The sequence below is a fragment of the Triturus cristatus genome, chromosome 1_2 (genome assembly GCF_964204655.1).
Source record: "Triturus cristatus chromosome 1_2, aTriCri1.1, whole genome shotgun sequence".
In the NCBI taxonomy this organism is placed as follows: domain Eukaryota; kingdom Metazoa; phylum Chordata; class Amphibia; order Caudata; family Salamandridae; genus Triturus; species Triturus cristatus.
In genome coordinates this window covers 285,320,489-285,336,726 of record NC_140580.1, presented here as the reverse complement: position 1 = coordinate 285,336,726, position 16,238 = coordinate 285,320,489, and the positions used below count along the sequence as shown (strand labels likewise).

The window sequence follows — 16,238 nt, the reverse complement described above, 5'->3', positions numbered from 1 at the left end:
CTAGCGTTGGTATCTCCCTGCACCACAGCCTGTCTCCTTGTCACTTTGACCCTGTCTCCTTGCCCCAGTACCTGCATCTATATGTCCTGGTCTCTGTGTCCCAAACTCTATGTCACCCAGCCCAGTTTCTGCATCTCCTCCTTTTGGCCATGCCTTCCTGTCTCAGTGTTTTCTTTTATCCATTTGCATTTCTTCTTGTAAGAATCAATATGATTTGCCATAGTGTCTGTGCCCATGAAGGGACTGTATCAGTGTGAGTGTTAGTGCACTGCTTATGCAGATACCTGTGCTAATGCAGGTGTGGCGTGATTTTATTACTTTAGTATTGATTTTATTTAGGGTATTTATAAAGTTTAAACCTACCACCTGGGGTCAGCTGAGTGCTGTCTGTGGAAAAAGGGTATGCAGCCAACATGTGAGGATGCAGATACCTGTAGAGATGTTTGCATGGGGAAACCAGGACAATAAAAACATATAATCAGAGGCAAAATGATAAATACAGCTTCACATTGGAGCAAGGTGTAGGAGATAAGGGGTACCCCATAGGATGCAGGAAGACTGAGAATAGGTGGGTTTTGAAACGTTTCCTTAATTTAGTCTGAAGTATAATTGGAGGTAGAGTCATGTGATTGACAGTCTGTGAAGGTGCCAGTGTTAGGGCTGATGTCTAGGTGGCTTCCATGTGAATCGAGGAGCTAGTGCATGCTTTAATGCAGGTGCCTATGCCTGTCCAGGTGCCAGTGTTGCTGATAGCAGATCCTGGTCAAGGACTAGTCGAAATGCACGTGCCACTACCTGGGCCAGAGCAAACACTAACAGAGGTGAAAGTCAGTGCTATTGATGGTTCTGTTGCCAATGCCAGGGTAGGGGCCAGCGAGGCAGTCAAAGCATGTATATTTGCGGATGTTTGTGCAAGTTCCTACGCTCATGTCAATATAGGCGGGTCAGGTTCAAACCTGGTGGTGAATGTATTGCCTACCAGTCCATATCTTCTAACTAATGTTGCAGTATCATTTTGCCTTCATGATTTGTTGGAAAGAGCCATGCTTTCAGACATTTTCTGAAGTCTTGCCTCTTACATAACTTCTGGATGTTGGAGGGTAGGGAGTTCCATGAGATATGAAAGAACCTGGGAATTTTGATCAGCTTAAGGTTTAAGATGATTGTAGTGTACATCTAGGTAGCTATTTAAACAGTTTGTTTTGGAGCAATTGTAGACCTTTTCGATGGAGTGCACTTGTGGGATGCTGTAATGGATGTTCTCCGGGCTATTTTGGTCATGAAGGACACTTAAGAAAGGTGAGATGTGCTCTTTTGATTGAAGTTAGAGTCAAGGACATATATTAGACAGTGAGATTCAGGCGGGGGGATCGCTAATTTCCCAACTAAAAAACAGTATGCTGCAGGGTGGAGGGATGACACAAGTTTGGGATATACTGTTTCCATGAGGAACAGGTTCAATGCTTATTTTCATTAGATGGACCTCTGTATTAAAAAAAATAACAAGTTAAAACCTTTTAGTCAAACGAGGACAACGAGAAAAACCAATAAAAGCAAACCAAGAATACATTTATTTAGGGGGGTGTCACACCCCAACCCCACCGATGCTATGCCCATTGGTAGAGTAATATCCTGACTATTTCTGTACAAATTGGTTTCTGCACATTAGTTTTGGGGTTTTGTCCTAAGTAAAAGTAATCCCTCTTGTCTAAGTATGAGCAATGAGCTAGTATTGCTGTATCTTTTTGTCTGATCGCTTTATAGGAAATGTTGAATTGGAGGAGTTTTAGGTGGAAGACCCAAACTCTGGCTGTTCATTAGTGGTGATCTGCTTAGTGCCAGTGGGGCATGCTGAATCGGTGCCTGCATGGGATTAAGCCCATCAGTAATATGGAGGCGGTGTGATACGAGTGACAGTCTCACTGGACGGACTCCTGTCTGCATGATGCGCTTCTTTACAGATTTTATCATTACCACTAATACAGAAAGACATTGGGGGTTATTTAGGATTTCTGGACATCTGGCATGATAGGCAGTGTCCCGTTGCCATCTTAGTATTCCCATATAAGCACGTAAATACTCCATTCTCGCACCCGGCAAATTATTAATATCCCCCTTGTTACATCTTACAGTCCTGTAAGCATCAGCATTTATCTACACCTCAAACCCAATAATACTTTAATTTCATCATAAAACCATATATTCTTACAACCCATAAACTCTTCTTTTTTTAAGGTGTAAATACTTTAATTGAAAGAAAATAGTAAACACTGTATAGACAGGCGCTATAGCAAAATATTATTGGAGCCTTAACAATAGTAGTGAATGTGAAAATGTAAAATGTAGATAAGGGAACAAATGGTGAGCACCAAAAAGCAAAATATATAACTGGATAGTAATGAAATAAACCGCATAATACAGACTTATTTTAAAGGATTTTTGTAAAAAAATATAAACTCTTCTTAAAAATCAATGAATCAACGAGACAAAACCCACAAAGTAGGCCTCTGGTGAAATGAGGAAGGAGAAAAAAACAATAAAATAATTTCGTTGTATTTCGGTTTAGATTTAAAGAATCAGATTTGGAATGTGCTTTGAAGTGTAAAAAATATGGAAATTATATAATTTATTTTGTCCTGCTAAACATCATTATGAAAACATCTCCAGTATTTTCAGAAGCTGCAATGGCAATATAAAAAGTCGTCTAACTAATTCACCAATAATTATCAGAGGTGTCTTTTACATGTTGTGGTCTTTGGAAAAAACTGATGGGGCTTCTTTTTGACGTGTCCGCTGTTTACACCTCATATTCCTGGGCGTAAATGAAAAAAAAAACCAGCCGTTTGGGCAGCGGTATTACTTGCTCAGCCTTTACTTTTTATTTACCGGGGAGATTTAGTTTATTACCTTCAGAAATTGCAGCGAAAGCATGGATTTGAACATCAAAATCTGATTTTACATAGTTATTCTGTACTAATACTATAGATTCTCCAATCACAGCTTCAGAAATATATAAACTAACCGGTTGCACAGGACAATGTATTTGAAACAGCATTTCGAACGTGAAGTAAGCATAACAGTGATACAATGAATAACTTAGTATCGAAGCATTTCAAAACATGTATTTGTCGGTTTTTCATTTACTATTTGAAAAAAATGTAGAAATCTTTGTTTTTGTATACGTGTTGATTGTTTTTCAGATTTCTATTTTTTTTTAACATTTTGAATAATGTAAAGGTTCTCAAAACTCACTTGAATAATGCTCTACATTGGTATTATAAAAACATTGATTTTCTCGTGGAAGAACCAGGGGAAAACTGCAAATATGCAGACAAAAATTACAAAAAATCACAACTAATGTTTCATTTGAAGTAGGCCTGGGCAAAATTTAAATTATGCCAGAGTAATCGGTGTAATTATGGTAATTTCCAGATACTCTTGTGATGTGAAGTTACTGAAAAATCCTTAATTATGCCAGCTCAGATAATTAAGAGTAAATCTCTCGATTCTTAATATTAACTTAAAAATATACATAATTACACAACACAGAAAAAGCATAGAAAAATATGGATTGAAAAGCGTTTATGTAAGTAAAATATGCTAAGATTTACTACTAGGTTTTAATTAACGGCATCACCGTTTAGGTTTTAAATGCTTTAAATGTTCTTTCCATTAATGGATTTTGTTTCAGTGTGCCACATACTCTAAATTAGATTTGCACAGCACGTTGGTCAGCTCAGCACATGCCATCACAAAAATGACCTGTATATTTCATTGGGCGACTTCACTCATAAATGTTATTCCTATTTTAATATTTTCAATGCAGCCTGTATGCATCAAGGCACTGAGTATCCCCTGGGTTCGGACTGGATCGATGGTTGCTTTAAATGCACATGTTCCAAAAAAGGCGGTTATGAATGCTGTCGCAGGTATGTTTATTGCTTCCTCAACCTCTTGAATTTCAGGAATCCCTCCTCGAGGCTTCGTAGATGTAAATGTGTAAATCTCTCTCTCTCTCTCTCTCTCTCTCTCTCTCTCTCTCTCTCTCTATATATATATATATATATATGTATATATATATATATTCACTGAAAAAACCATAGGTTTCACACACGTTATAGTTAGGAATTAGCATTTAAAAAACCTTGCAAATTCACTGAAAAAACCATAGGTTTCACACATGTTATAGTTAGCTGTACATTTCACTCGTAAAAAACCAATGAAATTCCACGTTATAGTTAGTGCAGGCAACTATAACTCACGCGACCGCAATCCTCTGCTGATGATGTCAGATATTACATCACTGATGACATATGTGTCTTTATGAAAAATAAATATTTGTAATATATCTATAGCTAAAGATACAGTATTAGCATCAACAGAGGATTGCGGTCGCGTGAGTTATAGTTGCCTGCACTAACTATAACGTGGAATTTCATTGGTTTTTTACGAGTGAAATGTACAGCTAACTATAACATGTGTGAAACCTATGGTTTTTTCAGTGAATTTGCAAGGTTTTTTAAATGCTAATTCCTAACTATAACGTGTGTGAAACCTATGGTTTTTTCAGTGAATTTGTACGGTTTTTTAAATGCTAAGTTATGTATTTATTTTTAATTTTTGCGCGCGCGGTGCGCTTCGCGCACCGTGCGCGCGCTGTGGCCGCTCGGTGCGCTTCGTGCACCGAGCGCCCACGTTGCGCATTTCGTACCGTGCACGCCTCGCCATTTTTTTCAAAATATCAATTTTTTTTTCTCCCTTGGGGGTCCTTAGATTTATATATTAAATGTGATTGTTACTTTTTTTTTTTATTTTTTATTTTTTTTTACCGTACGCGTACGGTAAGCTTACCGTACGCGCACCCCGCGATTTTTTTTAAAAATTATTAAATTTATTTTTCATACTTTTTGGTCCTTCGTGAACCCCCTGACGAACGCTAGGGGGTCTGCAACTCTCTTCGTTGCCCCCTTTTCATGTTATCAACCTTTTTTTTTCAGTGCGACAGACAGAAAATGGCGGCCGATACTTCCTGGTTTCGACCGATTCGAATGTTTACTTTGATCTAACAACCAATCAGAATCGCGCTCGCGCACGGCACCGTACGCGTATGGTAAGCTTACCGTAAGCGCACGGTAAGCGCACGGAGCGCGCTTACAGATATATATATTGATTTAAATGCTATTTTCTCAGGAACTACTGAACAGATTTACACCAGACCTACAAAAGGCACTTCCTTGACCTGCGGACTACCTCTCTGCCAAATTACAAGTAATTCTGTTCAGCCGTTCGGGCTGTAGCTGTGTCTAAAGGTCCTATGGAAAAATGCATGGGGAAAACGCGTTTTGGGACCCCCCTTTTTTCTCAGCCCCCGCTTGACGAATCCCCCCGAGACTTTCAGGGTAGGAGCGGAGCTTAGCGCCCCATTAGTTTTGAAAAATTCGCGAGGATTCGTCGACCGGCGCCAAAGTTATTCCAAATAGAATGTTGCGGATTTCCTATGGAAACAGGGTCCTAACTATAACTACCTACTGGCGACCGCGGGCAATTGGGAGCTTTGATATATATATATATATATATATATATATATATATATATATATATATATATATATATATATATATATATGTAGGTAGTTATAGTTAGGATCGCTTTTGCAAAGTAAAAGCATTTTGTGTATAGCTAATAACTTTGGCACCCTTTGACGAATCTTCAAGAAACGTTCCAAAAAAAGGTGATACTTTTTGACTAGCAGGTGCATGAAAAATTGCTGGGTGATCGGTCAAGCAGGGCAGAGAAAAAAGGGGGTTCCCAAATACAAAATCCCCATGCATTTTCCATAGACTTTATTAAGACGAGCTACAGCAAAAACTGCTGAATAGAATTACACCAGATTCAGTAGGATGCTAGATCTTGGTCAACAAATTGCACTTTTTGTGAACTGGTGTAAATCCGTTCAGTGTTTTTGAGAAATTAAGGGTAAAAAATAATTGTATATTTTAGTAGTTGGGCCCGCCAGAGTCTCAGAGAGCTTTGCGGGGGACCCCGCCCCTGGGGCCAGCTCATAGGCTATATCTTCGAGAGCCCAACCACGGAACATAACGGTTTTGCTGCCTGCGCCACTGTGGGCAGGGAATCCTGTGTTTGTTATCGCTTGGTAGAGCATTTTTAAATCTCATGCCAAGCAGGAAAAAAACCAAAAAGTAGGCTAGCAGTGGATGGGAGCTTTAAAAATGCTCTCACCTACTTGGAGCTGACTTTAGATCTATTTCCTTGCCCACAGTGATGTGGGCATGGAAACAGATCTAAATATTGCTCCTGCCCACAGGGAGGAGAAATATTAGTGACCTTTGGGCAAGAGAAATGCCAGCTCCCATGGATATGGGGAGCTGGCTGGGGACTGGGGGATCCACCCGCAGGCTCCAAAAAGAGCATTGTCGGTGCCCTGGGTGGGCACCAAGGCACCCCCCTTTACCAGTGCCGGGCACCGGGGGATGGGGTAATGTCTTTAATGAGTTCATTTGAGATGTCATAAATGATGTCATAGAACATGTCATGAGTGATGTCATATGTGATGTTATAAGCAGTAGAATGCGGGATCGCAATTTATAGTTAGCACTGCTATCTATAACAGATCAATATTTTGATTTTTTTTTGTTAAAAAAGTTAATGTTGTCACTGACAAATTCACCTAACTATAACATTGCTTGAACCTTTGATTTTTTTCAGTGATTATATATATATTTACAAATATATATTACCTACTGGCGGTCGCCAGTAGGTAGTTATAGTTAGGACCACGTTTCCATAGGAAATCCGCAACATTCTATTTTGAATAACTTTGGCGCCGGTCGACGAATCCTCGCGTATTTTTCAAAATAGGTGGGGCGCTACGCTCCGCTCCTACCCTGAAAGTCTCGGGTGGATTCGTCAAGCGGGGGCTGAGATAAAAGGGGGTTCCCAAAATGCGTTTTTCCCATGCATTTTTCCATAGGACCTTTAGACAGGGCTACAGCCCGAACGGCTGAACAGAATTACTTGAAATTTGGCAGAGAGGTAGTCCCTAGGTCAAGGAAGTGCCTTTTGTAGGTTTGGTGTAAATCTGTTCAGTAGAATCTGAGAAAATAGCCTTTTAATCAATATATATATCTGTGGCAGCTTACCGTGCGCTTACGGTGCGCTTACCGTACGCGTACGGTGGCGTGCGCGAGCACGATTCTGATTGGCTGTTAGATCTTAGTAAACATTCGAATCGGTCGAAACCAGGAAGCGGCGGCCGCCATTTCGTGTGTTTCACTCAGAAAAAAAAGAGTGATATCTTGAAAAGGGGGCAAGGTGGAGAGTTACAGACCCCCTAACATTTGTAAGGGGGTCAAAGAAGGACAGAAAAGTTCAAAGAAAACATTTATTATTTTTTTTAAAAAATCGCGGGGTACGCGTACGGTAAGCTTACGGTAAGCTTACCGTACGCGTACGGTAGAAAAAAAAAATAAAAAGAGAAATAAAATTCAGATTTAAGTGTTTAGATATTAGGGGGCTCTAAAAAGAGCCGTTGTGTTTATGAAGTGATTTTTTAGTGGTACCTACAAGTAAGTACCGATGCAGAGTCTAAGGTTCAAGAGGAAGACTCTGTTCCCTTCATCATTGAAGTGCACACCATCTCCTCTATAAATGTCTTGCATGTCGTAATGCAAGTTGTTGTGGTAAATGGAACCCATACCATAGTCACGGAGGAAAGCAGAAACAGATTTGTTGACGTGCTTTCTTGCTTTGTCAATCTGCGGACAGAAATGATTGGACCAGTTCCATTTTTGCCTTTGGCATATGTTAGAAAACACAAAGGCAGTTTTAGGGAAAAGTGAAAACAGTTGTGCAAAGGTGTCCTTCATAAGCATTTCCAGACCTACCCCAGTCAAAGTGCCTAGGTCATTGCCACCACAGTGCACTATTATGAGGTCAGGGTGTTGGATTTGCATGAAGGATTTCACCAATGGCATCAATTGGTGCCACTTTAACCCTCTCTGACCAATCCATTTAATGTCTACATTTGGCAAAGCAAGGTCTCTCACCATACCTGTTTTCTCTGCAAACTTTTCACTCCAGAAAACATAGCTGTGCCCTACAATCCACACTGTGAACATCTTCCAAGGAGATCTGGATGCACTCAGGAGGTGTAATTCAGTAGAATGGGAAAATGAAATGAAAGACAGTTTGGAAATGGAGGAATACATATTTTTTTCATAAAAAAAAGAACTGATTGGCTGTTTCATACCATTCTAGAATAAAAACTAGGCTGCATGTGTAAATTAATAGAAGCATGTTTTGTATTGGTACAGAAAAATGTGTTACCAAAGAACAGTACTTTGGATTTGCTGTTAGGTTTGAAAAGTCAAGCACTCTTGCTTTGTGGAATTGAAACATTGTTTGGCGAACTTCTGACCTAACTCCACACAGCAGTGTTCCATGAGCTGTTGCTATGGTAGCAGGCAGAAGTCAAGTTGGGGGAAGGGTACTAGGCAGAAGTCAAGTTGGGGGAAGGGTACTTTTGGAAAAGGGTTGGTTTTCAACCAATAGAAAGAGAATAGGAGAGAGGTGTAAAGAAAAGAGATCCTGGCTCTGATAATCTGCTGTTTGAGTGCCACATTTCTTTCACAGCTAACTAATTTTAAAGGTGAGTTTAGAGTTTGAGAGGGGATGTATATGGTAAATTAAGAAATGAATAATAGAAATGGAATTCCTTTTGTTGAAGTTGTGTTTATCATTTTCTGTTTTGGGAGAAATTTAAATGTGAGGAACATGTAAAATAATATGGACTATGTTTTCACGATAAATTAAGGTGTACTGGTATAAAAAAAGAATAGTTTAAGGGTTTGAGGTTGGACTCAGTAATGCAAATACATTCAGCATCACTAAGGCTGGTTGCCCTTGCTGGAATGTAGGCAGTCACCCAGGTTACACATGGTGGTGGTCTGAAAAAGCAGTTTGGACATGTGCTTTTAAAAAAATCTGAAAAGTGGATTCATAATGTGTCAGTCTGTAAAAGTGATTATCACTTGTCAAAAAAAAGAGCAGTAAGTGTGCTTTCAAATTGGCAAAGAAATTTCGTTTTGTGACTAATGTGAAAACATGACTCTGTGTGCAAAGAGGAATTATAGGCAGAGATTTATTGCGTATTGCTCTGGTGATTTCACAGTTGCATTAGATGGAAAGGGGGAGCCATTTTGTGGTGCAGAAGCAGACTCTTAGCACACACCCAGCTGCTTACCATGTTGAATCATGCACAGTATTTACAAGCGAGTGGGGTTTGAGGTTTCAGTCAGTAATGCAAATACATTCAGCATCACTAAGGCTGGTTGCCCTTGCTGGAATGTAGGCAGTCACCCAGGTTACACATGGTGGTGGTCTGAAAAAGCAGTTTGGACATGTGCTTTTAAAAAAATCTGAAAAGTGGATTCATAATGTGTCAGTCTGTAAAAGTGATTATCACTTGTCAAAAAAAAGAGCAGTAAGTGTGCTTTCAAATTGGCAAAGAAATTTCGTTTTGTGACTAATGTGAAAACATGACTCTGTGTGCAAAGAGGAATTATAGGCAGAGATTTATTGCGTATTTCTCTGGTGATTTCACAGTTGCATTAGATGGAAAGGGGGAGCCATTTTTTGGTGCAGAAGCAGACTCTTAGCACACACCCAGCTGCTTACCATGTGGAATCATGCACAGTATTTACAAGCGAGTGGGGTTTGAGGTTTCAGTCAGTAATGCAAATACATTCAGCATCACTAAGGCTGGTTGTGCTTGCTGGAATGTAGGCAGTCACCCAGGTTACACATGGTGGTGGTCTGAAAAAGCAGTTTGGACATGTGCTTTTAAAAAAATCTGAAAAGTGGATTCATAATGTGTCAGTCTGTAAAAGTGATACAATTACATTTTAATTATAAATTAAATTGTTGGGTGGGACAGGTAAGTGAGAAATTAGAAGGTCTCTTTCTTCCACTTTATCTCAAAAAGATTTTTTAAAATTAGTTATTAATTTCTCAAGGATCTTGAGATGTGGTAATTGATTTTTAGTGTTTTAAAAAAAAAAAAAAAAAAAATACGCTTACCGTGCGCGTACGGTAAAAAAAAAAAAAAAAAAGTTTCAAATAAAAAATAAAAAAAAGTTGAGAGGTAAGGTTGGCTCTTATAAGAGCCGTTGGGTTCATACAGGGATGGAGGAAAGAAAGAATGGGAGTATTATGAGCGTCTACAAACATGCTGGTCTATCTTATTGTTAATAAGGGTAAGACTGATCTCCCCAAAAACAATAAGACCACCACATCTTGTACACCTCATTTCAACCCTCCCAAATCGAGGGTTGGTGTCCACAGGAAAAGAAGAAGGTGATGCTCCAACATCAGAGGAAGGGCTCAGCTGAGCTGCCGATGATGTACTCGGCTGAGCATCTGAGGCTGGGCTCTGGTGACTTACTGAAGAGTTTTCTCCAGTATGTCGAGCAAAGGTCCTTGGGTGTCTGTCCTGGAGGTGTCTCTTCATAGAGTGATTTCCAAAGGAATATTTCTTCCTTGGATTTCCTCTTGATAAAACACGACCACAAAGTATGCAAGTGACCAATTGAGCATTCACCTTTTTCTCCCCCTCTGGAAAAGTGAAATACTCCCATACGAAAGAAGTCTTTTGTTTCCTCCTTCTCTGGATCATGGTGGTGCTGCTAGCCTCACTCTCAGAAGAGGTCTGCTGTTCTGCCATTGTATCCCAATGTCAATCCAGCTCCTGCTCCTAGAGAATCACAAGCAGAAATGAGGGGAATGGGTGTGGTGTGGGAAGAATCTGGAACTGAAAGTAGTTTCAACCAATGAAAAGTGTTCTTTCAAGCAGTAATGAGGGGAATGGGTGTGGTGTGGGAAGTTTCTGGAAGTGAAAGTAATTTCAACCAATAAAAAGTGTTCTTTGTAAGTCACATGACCTGCCGTGCGCGCACGTGACGCTTACGGTGCGCTTACGAAGCGCGTACGTCACACTCGCGCATGCGCATTACACGCCCCTGCGTAACCGCGACGTTGCTTCCGGGTGTACGCGTACGTCACGCACGTATTGCGTATCGCGCATGCGCATTACACGCCCCTGCGTAACCGCGACGTTGCTTCCGGGTGTATGCGTACGTCACGCACGTATTGCGTATCGCGCATGCGCATTACACGCCCCTGCGTACCCGCGACGTTGCTTCCGGGTGTACGCGTACGTCACGCACGTATCACGTACGCGCACCGTACTTATGATGTACGAAGCGCGTACCGTCAGCTTACCGTACGCGCACGGAAAAAAATGCATAAAAAAAAAAAAAACCTTTCCATAATGCAGGATATAGTACATATATTATTTTATACAAAGGCTTACAAAAAATGACAAAAAAAAATTTGCATTTAAAAATCCGTACAAATTCACTGAAAAAAACATGGGTTTCACACACGTTATAGTTAGAAATTAGCATTTTTAAAACCTTGCAAATTCACTGAAAAAACAATAGGTTTCAAACATGTTATAGTTAGGGATTAGCATTTAAAAAACCTTACAAATTCACTGAAAAAACCATAGGTTTCACACACGTTATAGTTAGGAATTAGCATTTAAAAAACCTTAGAAATTCAATGAAAAAACCAAAGGTTTCACACATGTTATAGTTAGCTGGACATTTCACTCGTAAAAAACCAATGAAATTTCCCTGTTATAGTTAGTTCAGCTAACTATAACTCGCGCGCCCGCAATGCACTACTGATGACGTCACATATTACATCACTCATGACATGGTCACTGACATCACTCATGACATCACTGATGACATCTCAAATGACATCACTGATGACATCACTGATGACATCATCCTTGTGAAAGAGTAGCAGACCTCTTCTTCCCCTAATATAACCTTTAATACACACATTCAAAAATAGAAACTAAAATGTACAAAATAATGAACATATCAATATCAGTTACAACAACCTATTCAGTAATTCGAAGAACCACATACACATACACTCATTCACCAACAGTCCTCTACAGTCACTCATACATGTACTCACTCATCATATGTATTCATACACCTATACATCCTGTTACACAACGCCACTCATCCATAGAGTTACTCACACACATAGTTACTCATGCTAATAAAGAATCAAACATCCATTTACTTGCATATACAGTTATACACACACCACCACACCTACTTCTACAGAAACTTACACATACTTAGTCTTTTAAACAATCACTTATAGAAACACATACTTATTCATACAGGAACTCTTTCAATCTCTCACTCTCACATATACTCACTTATATACACCAATAGTCACATATACTAGTTAAAAACATATGTAGTTACTCATGGAGACACTATTGAGACAGTCATTCACTCACTAACACACCCATGCACACACTCATCCACCCATACAGTCCTGCACACATGCTGTCTTCAACACATACAAACAGTGAGTCACTCATTCATGCACCTATGCACTACGTAATACCCCCCACCGAACCATACAGACACTCAGACACTCATACTGACAAAAAACCAACTAATAACCTATATAGACACTCATGTAGCTACTCACCAACCCATGCAGCCACTTATACACAAAGTAAGAAACTGATACAGATATTTTCATATTTAAAGATTACTCAGTAAGCCATTTATTCACTATGATACACTTAATCAGTCAGTTACACTAAAAATACCAATGTATTCTTCCATTGACCTTGAGATATACATAAATATAAAACATATTTAATTTTCAGAAAAACACACAATCACAAGGATGATGTCATCAGTGATGTCATCAGTGATGTCATTTGAGATGTCATCAGTGATGTCATGAGTGATGTCAGTGACCATGTCATGAGTGATGTAATATGTGACGTCATCAGTAGTGCATTGCGGGCGCGCGAGTTATAGTTAGCTGAACTAACTATAACGGGGAAATTTCATTGGTTTTTTACGAGTGAAATGTCCAGCTAACTATAACATGTGTGAAACCTTTGGTTTTTTCATTGAATATATATATGTATGTATATATATATATATATATATATATATATTATCTACTGGCGGTCGCCAGTAGATAGTTATAGTTAGGACCGTGTTTCCATAGGAAATCCGCAACATTCTATTTGGAATAACGTTGGCGCCGATTGACGAATCCTCGCGAAATTTTCAAAATAGGTGGGGCGCTCCGCTCCGCTCCTACCCTGAAAGTCTCGGGGGGATTCGTCAAGCGGGGGCTGAGAAAACAGGGGGGTCCCAAAACACGTTTTTCCCATGCAATTTCCCATAGGGACCTTTAGTCCAAGGTACAGCCCAAACGGCTGAACAGAATTACTTTAAATTTGGCAAAGAGGTAGTATTCAGGTCAGGGATGTGCCTTTTGCATATCTGGAGTCAATCTGTTCATTAGTTCCTGAGAAAATTGCAGTTAAAAGTACATACATATCTTTAGCCTCGCACCGTGCAATTCTGATTGGTTGTTAGATGTCAGTAAACATTCGAATCCGTCCGAGGCACAAGATGGCTGCCAACACTTCCTGGTTTGGAGTGCTGACAGCCAATTAGAATAAAGCTCGTGATCGGGAGGGTGCGCGGATCCACCGCGCCTCTAAATATCAAAACTTTTATTTTTTGATTTTCTCAGCAACTACTGAACGGATTCACACCATTTTAAAAAAAGTGCGCTTTCTGAACCAAGCACTACCGAGGCACAAGAAAACAGAAAAACAAAAGGTGAAAAATAACAAAAGGGGGCATGGTAAAAACACCCTGACCCCATAGGCCTGCTCAGGGGGTCCCAGAAGGACCCCCAGGGCCCAAAAAGCATTTAAAATAAAAAAAAAAAAATCAGCGAGAATTTCGGCAGAAAATTGTAAAAAACGATGCGCGGTCTCCCGCGCTTCGTTATTATTTACCCCCCGGGTGGGCCAAGTCCCGGGGGCATGCAAAATTGAAATTGCCCCGAGGACCGCCACACCCCGAGGCTTCTTTTTTAATGGGTGGGTGGGGCTACAAGGCCCCCCCAAGCCCTGGGGACAGCCACCCAAAGGGGCTTTTATTGTTTATTTTGCGGGCTGCCCCGGGGACCGCCACCCTCGGGGCTTTAAAAAAAATAAATACTACACCTGTGTGGAAGGGCTCGAGGGCCCCCACACACCCCGGGAACCACCACCTCCCCGGGGCACTAATATTCAAATTTGGGGGTCCCTAACGGACCCCCGAGCCCTGGGGACCACCTCCTCCCCGGGGCTGTGCATGGGATGGGAGGGTGGACCCCTCCTGGGGCCTGTGATGGTCCTGGGGACCGACACCCCCCAGGGCCGGCTCCTGCAGTGTCCCGGGGTACCCAACCCCAGGACACTGCTGTTTGCTATGGAAGGGCGGGAGCCTCGTGGCTTCCGCCCTGCCATAGCAAACTGTGGTTTGGATTTTGAAAGCGAGAGCGAAAGCGAAATCCATACCACATTGCTTTTCCACACGGGGAGCTGCATGTCAGCAGCTCCCCATGTTGAAAAGCAATGCCGGCTCCCACAGGATGCAGGGAGCCGGCAGGGACCGTGAGGGCATTGGGGCTCCCCCCACAGTCCCTAAAGGAGAAGGCCGGCCCCGGGGGATGGGGTCCCCAGGGCCTGAAGTGGCCCGGGAGGGGGGCCAAGCGGCCCCCCTCCCCCAAAAATAAATAAATAAATAAAAGAAGCACATCCCCGGGGTATGGGGTCCCCGGGGTTAATAACAGAGGCCTCAGGAGGGGGGCCACGCAGCCCCCTTCTAGATTTAAAAATAATCAAAAAATTATGGCCATGCCCCGGCGGATTGTGGCCCCGGGGCCGAAATTGGCATCGGGAGGGGGGCCATGCGGCCCCCTTCCCGTTGACGTTTTTATTTTTTTTTAAAGGGGCAAGGCCCTAGGGGATGGGGTGGCCACACAGCCCCCCTTATTAAAAAATAAAATAAAAAAATAGCCATATCTCAGCTAGGCCCCGCCCCCTCCCTGCAGCACTCAGCAAACACGCCCCCTGGTGCGTTGTAACTTGGGGAATTAATTCCCCGTGAATACTGAGGGTCCCTGGGGGCCAACTAGACCACCAGGTACCTCCAGTATACGCCAGGGAGCTGCGTTGCAAAGAGGTGTTGGGAGGCTACGCCCCTTTTTACACCTCTCTGCAACGCAGCTCTGTGGAGCTTACTGGCGGTACCTGGTGGGCTAGTTGGACCCCAGGGACCCTCAGGATTCAAGGGGACTTAATCCCCCAACTTAAAACGCCCCACGAGGTGCGTTTGCACAGTGGTAAAGGGAGGGGGCGGGGCCTGAAGTGACATGTGTGCAAACACGCCCTGTGGCACGTTTTTAGTTGGGGAATTAATACCCCTTCAATCCTGAGGGCCCCTGGGGGCCAACTAGCCGACCAGGTACCTCCAGTAAGCACCATAGACCTGCTTTGCAGAGAGGTGGTCCAGGCAAAGCCCCTTTTTACACCTCTCTGCAACGCAGCTCTGTGGCGCTTACTGGAGGTACCTGGTGAGCTAGTTGGACCCCAGGGACCCTCAGGATTCAAGGGGACTTAATCCCCCAACTTACAAGGCACCAGGGGGCATGTTTGCAGAGTGGTGGAGAAAGGGGGCATGGCCTTTGTCTACCTCTCACCAATCCCACTGTGTGGGGCTTACTGGAGGTAAAAGGTAGGCTAGTTGGCCCCTAAAGGACCCACAGCAGTGAAGGGGACTTCAATCCCCATCCAAGAGCGTGCCAGGGAGCGTGTTTGTAGAGTGGTGGGCAAAGTGGGCATGGCCTGGTACGAGTACTTACCACTGCTGCTGTGTGGGACTGACTGGAGGTAATAGTTTGGGAAGTTGGCCCCCAAGGATGTCCTTGGTGGCCAACTAACCCTCTTGTTACCTCCAGCAAGTCCCACACAGTGGGTTTGCTAAGACATCTTTGGAGGCCATGCCCTCCTCTCTCTACCACTCTGCAATTGTGCCTCGTGGCAAACTACGGGATGGGGGATGAAGTCCAGTTTAGTCCTGAGGGAGTTTGGGGGCCATGATTCCCTCATGGTACCTCCTGTAAGTCCTACGCAGCGGAATTCCTGAGCGTTGGTTGGATGCCCAGCACCCTTTCTCCACCACTCTGCCAACGCGATTACTAGTTAAAGTAGCATATTTCTGCAGCTCTGACTTAGAGGTAGGTTTAATCCCCCTGCCCTA

General features: G+C 42.3%; 1 protein-coding gene across 1 annotated transcript in view; it reads left to right on the top strand.

Annotated features, from left to right (window-relative positions):
* Positions 1-16,238, top strand: part of LOC146867180 (small serum protein 3-like) — a 58,614-nt gene that overhangs the window by 15,345 nt on the left and 27,031 nt on the right. Inside the window, exon 3 of the mRNA XM_085603768.1 lies at positions 3,827-3,929. Coding sequence (XP_085459894.1) covers positions 3,827-3,929 — 103 coding nt within the window. The remainder of the gene's footprint in view (positions 1-3,826; positions 3,930-16,238) is intronic.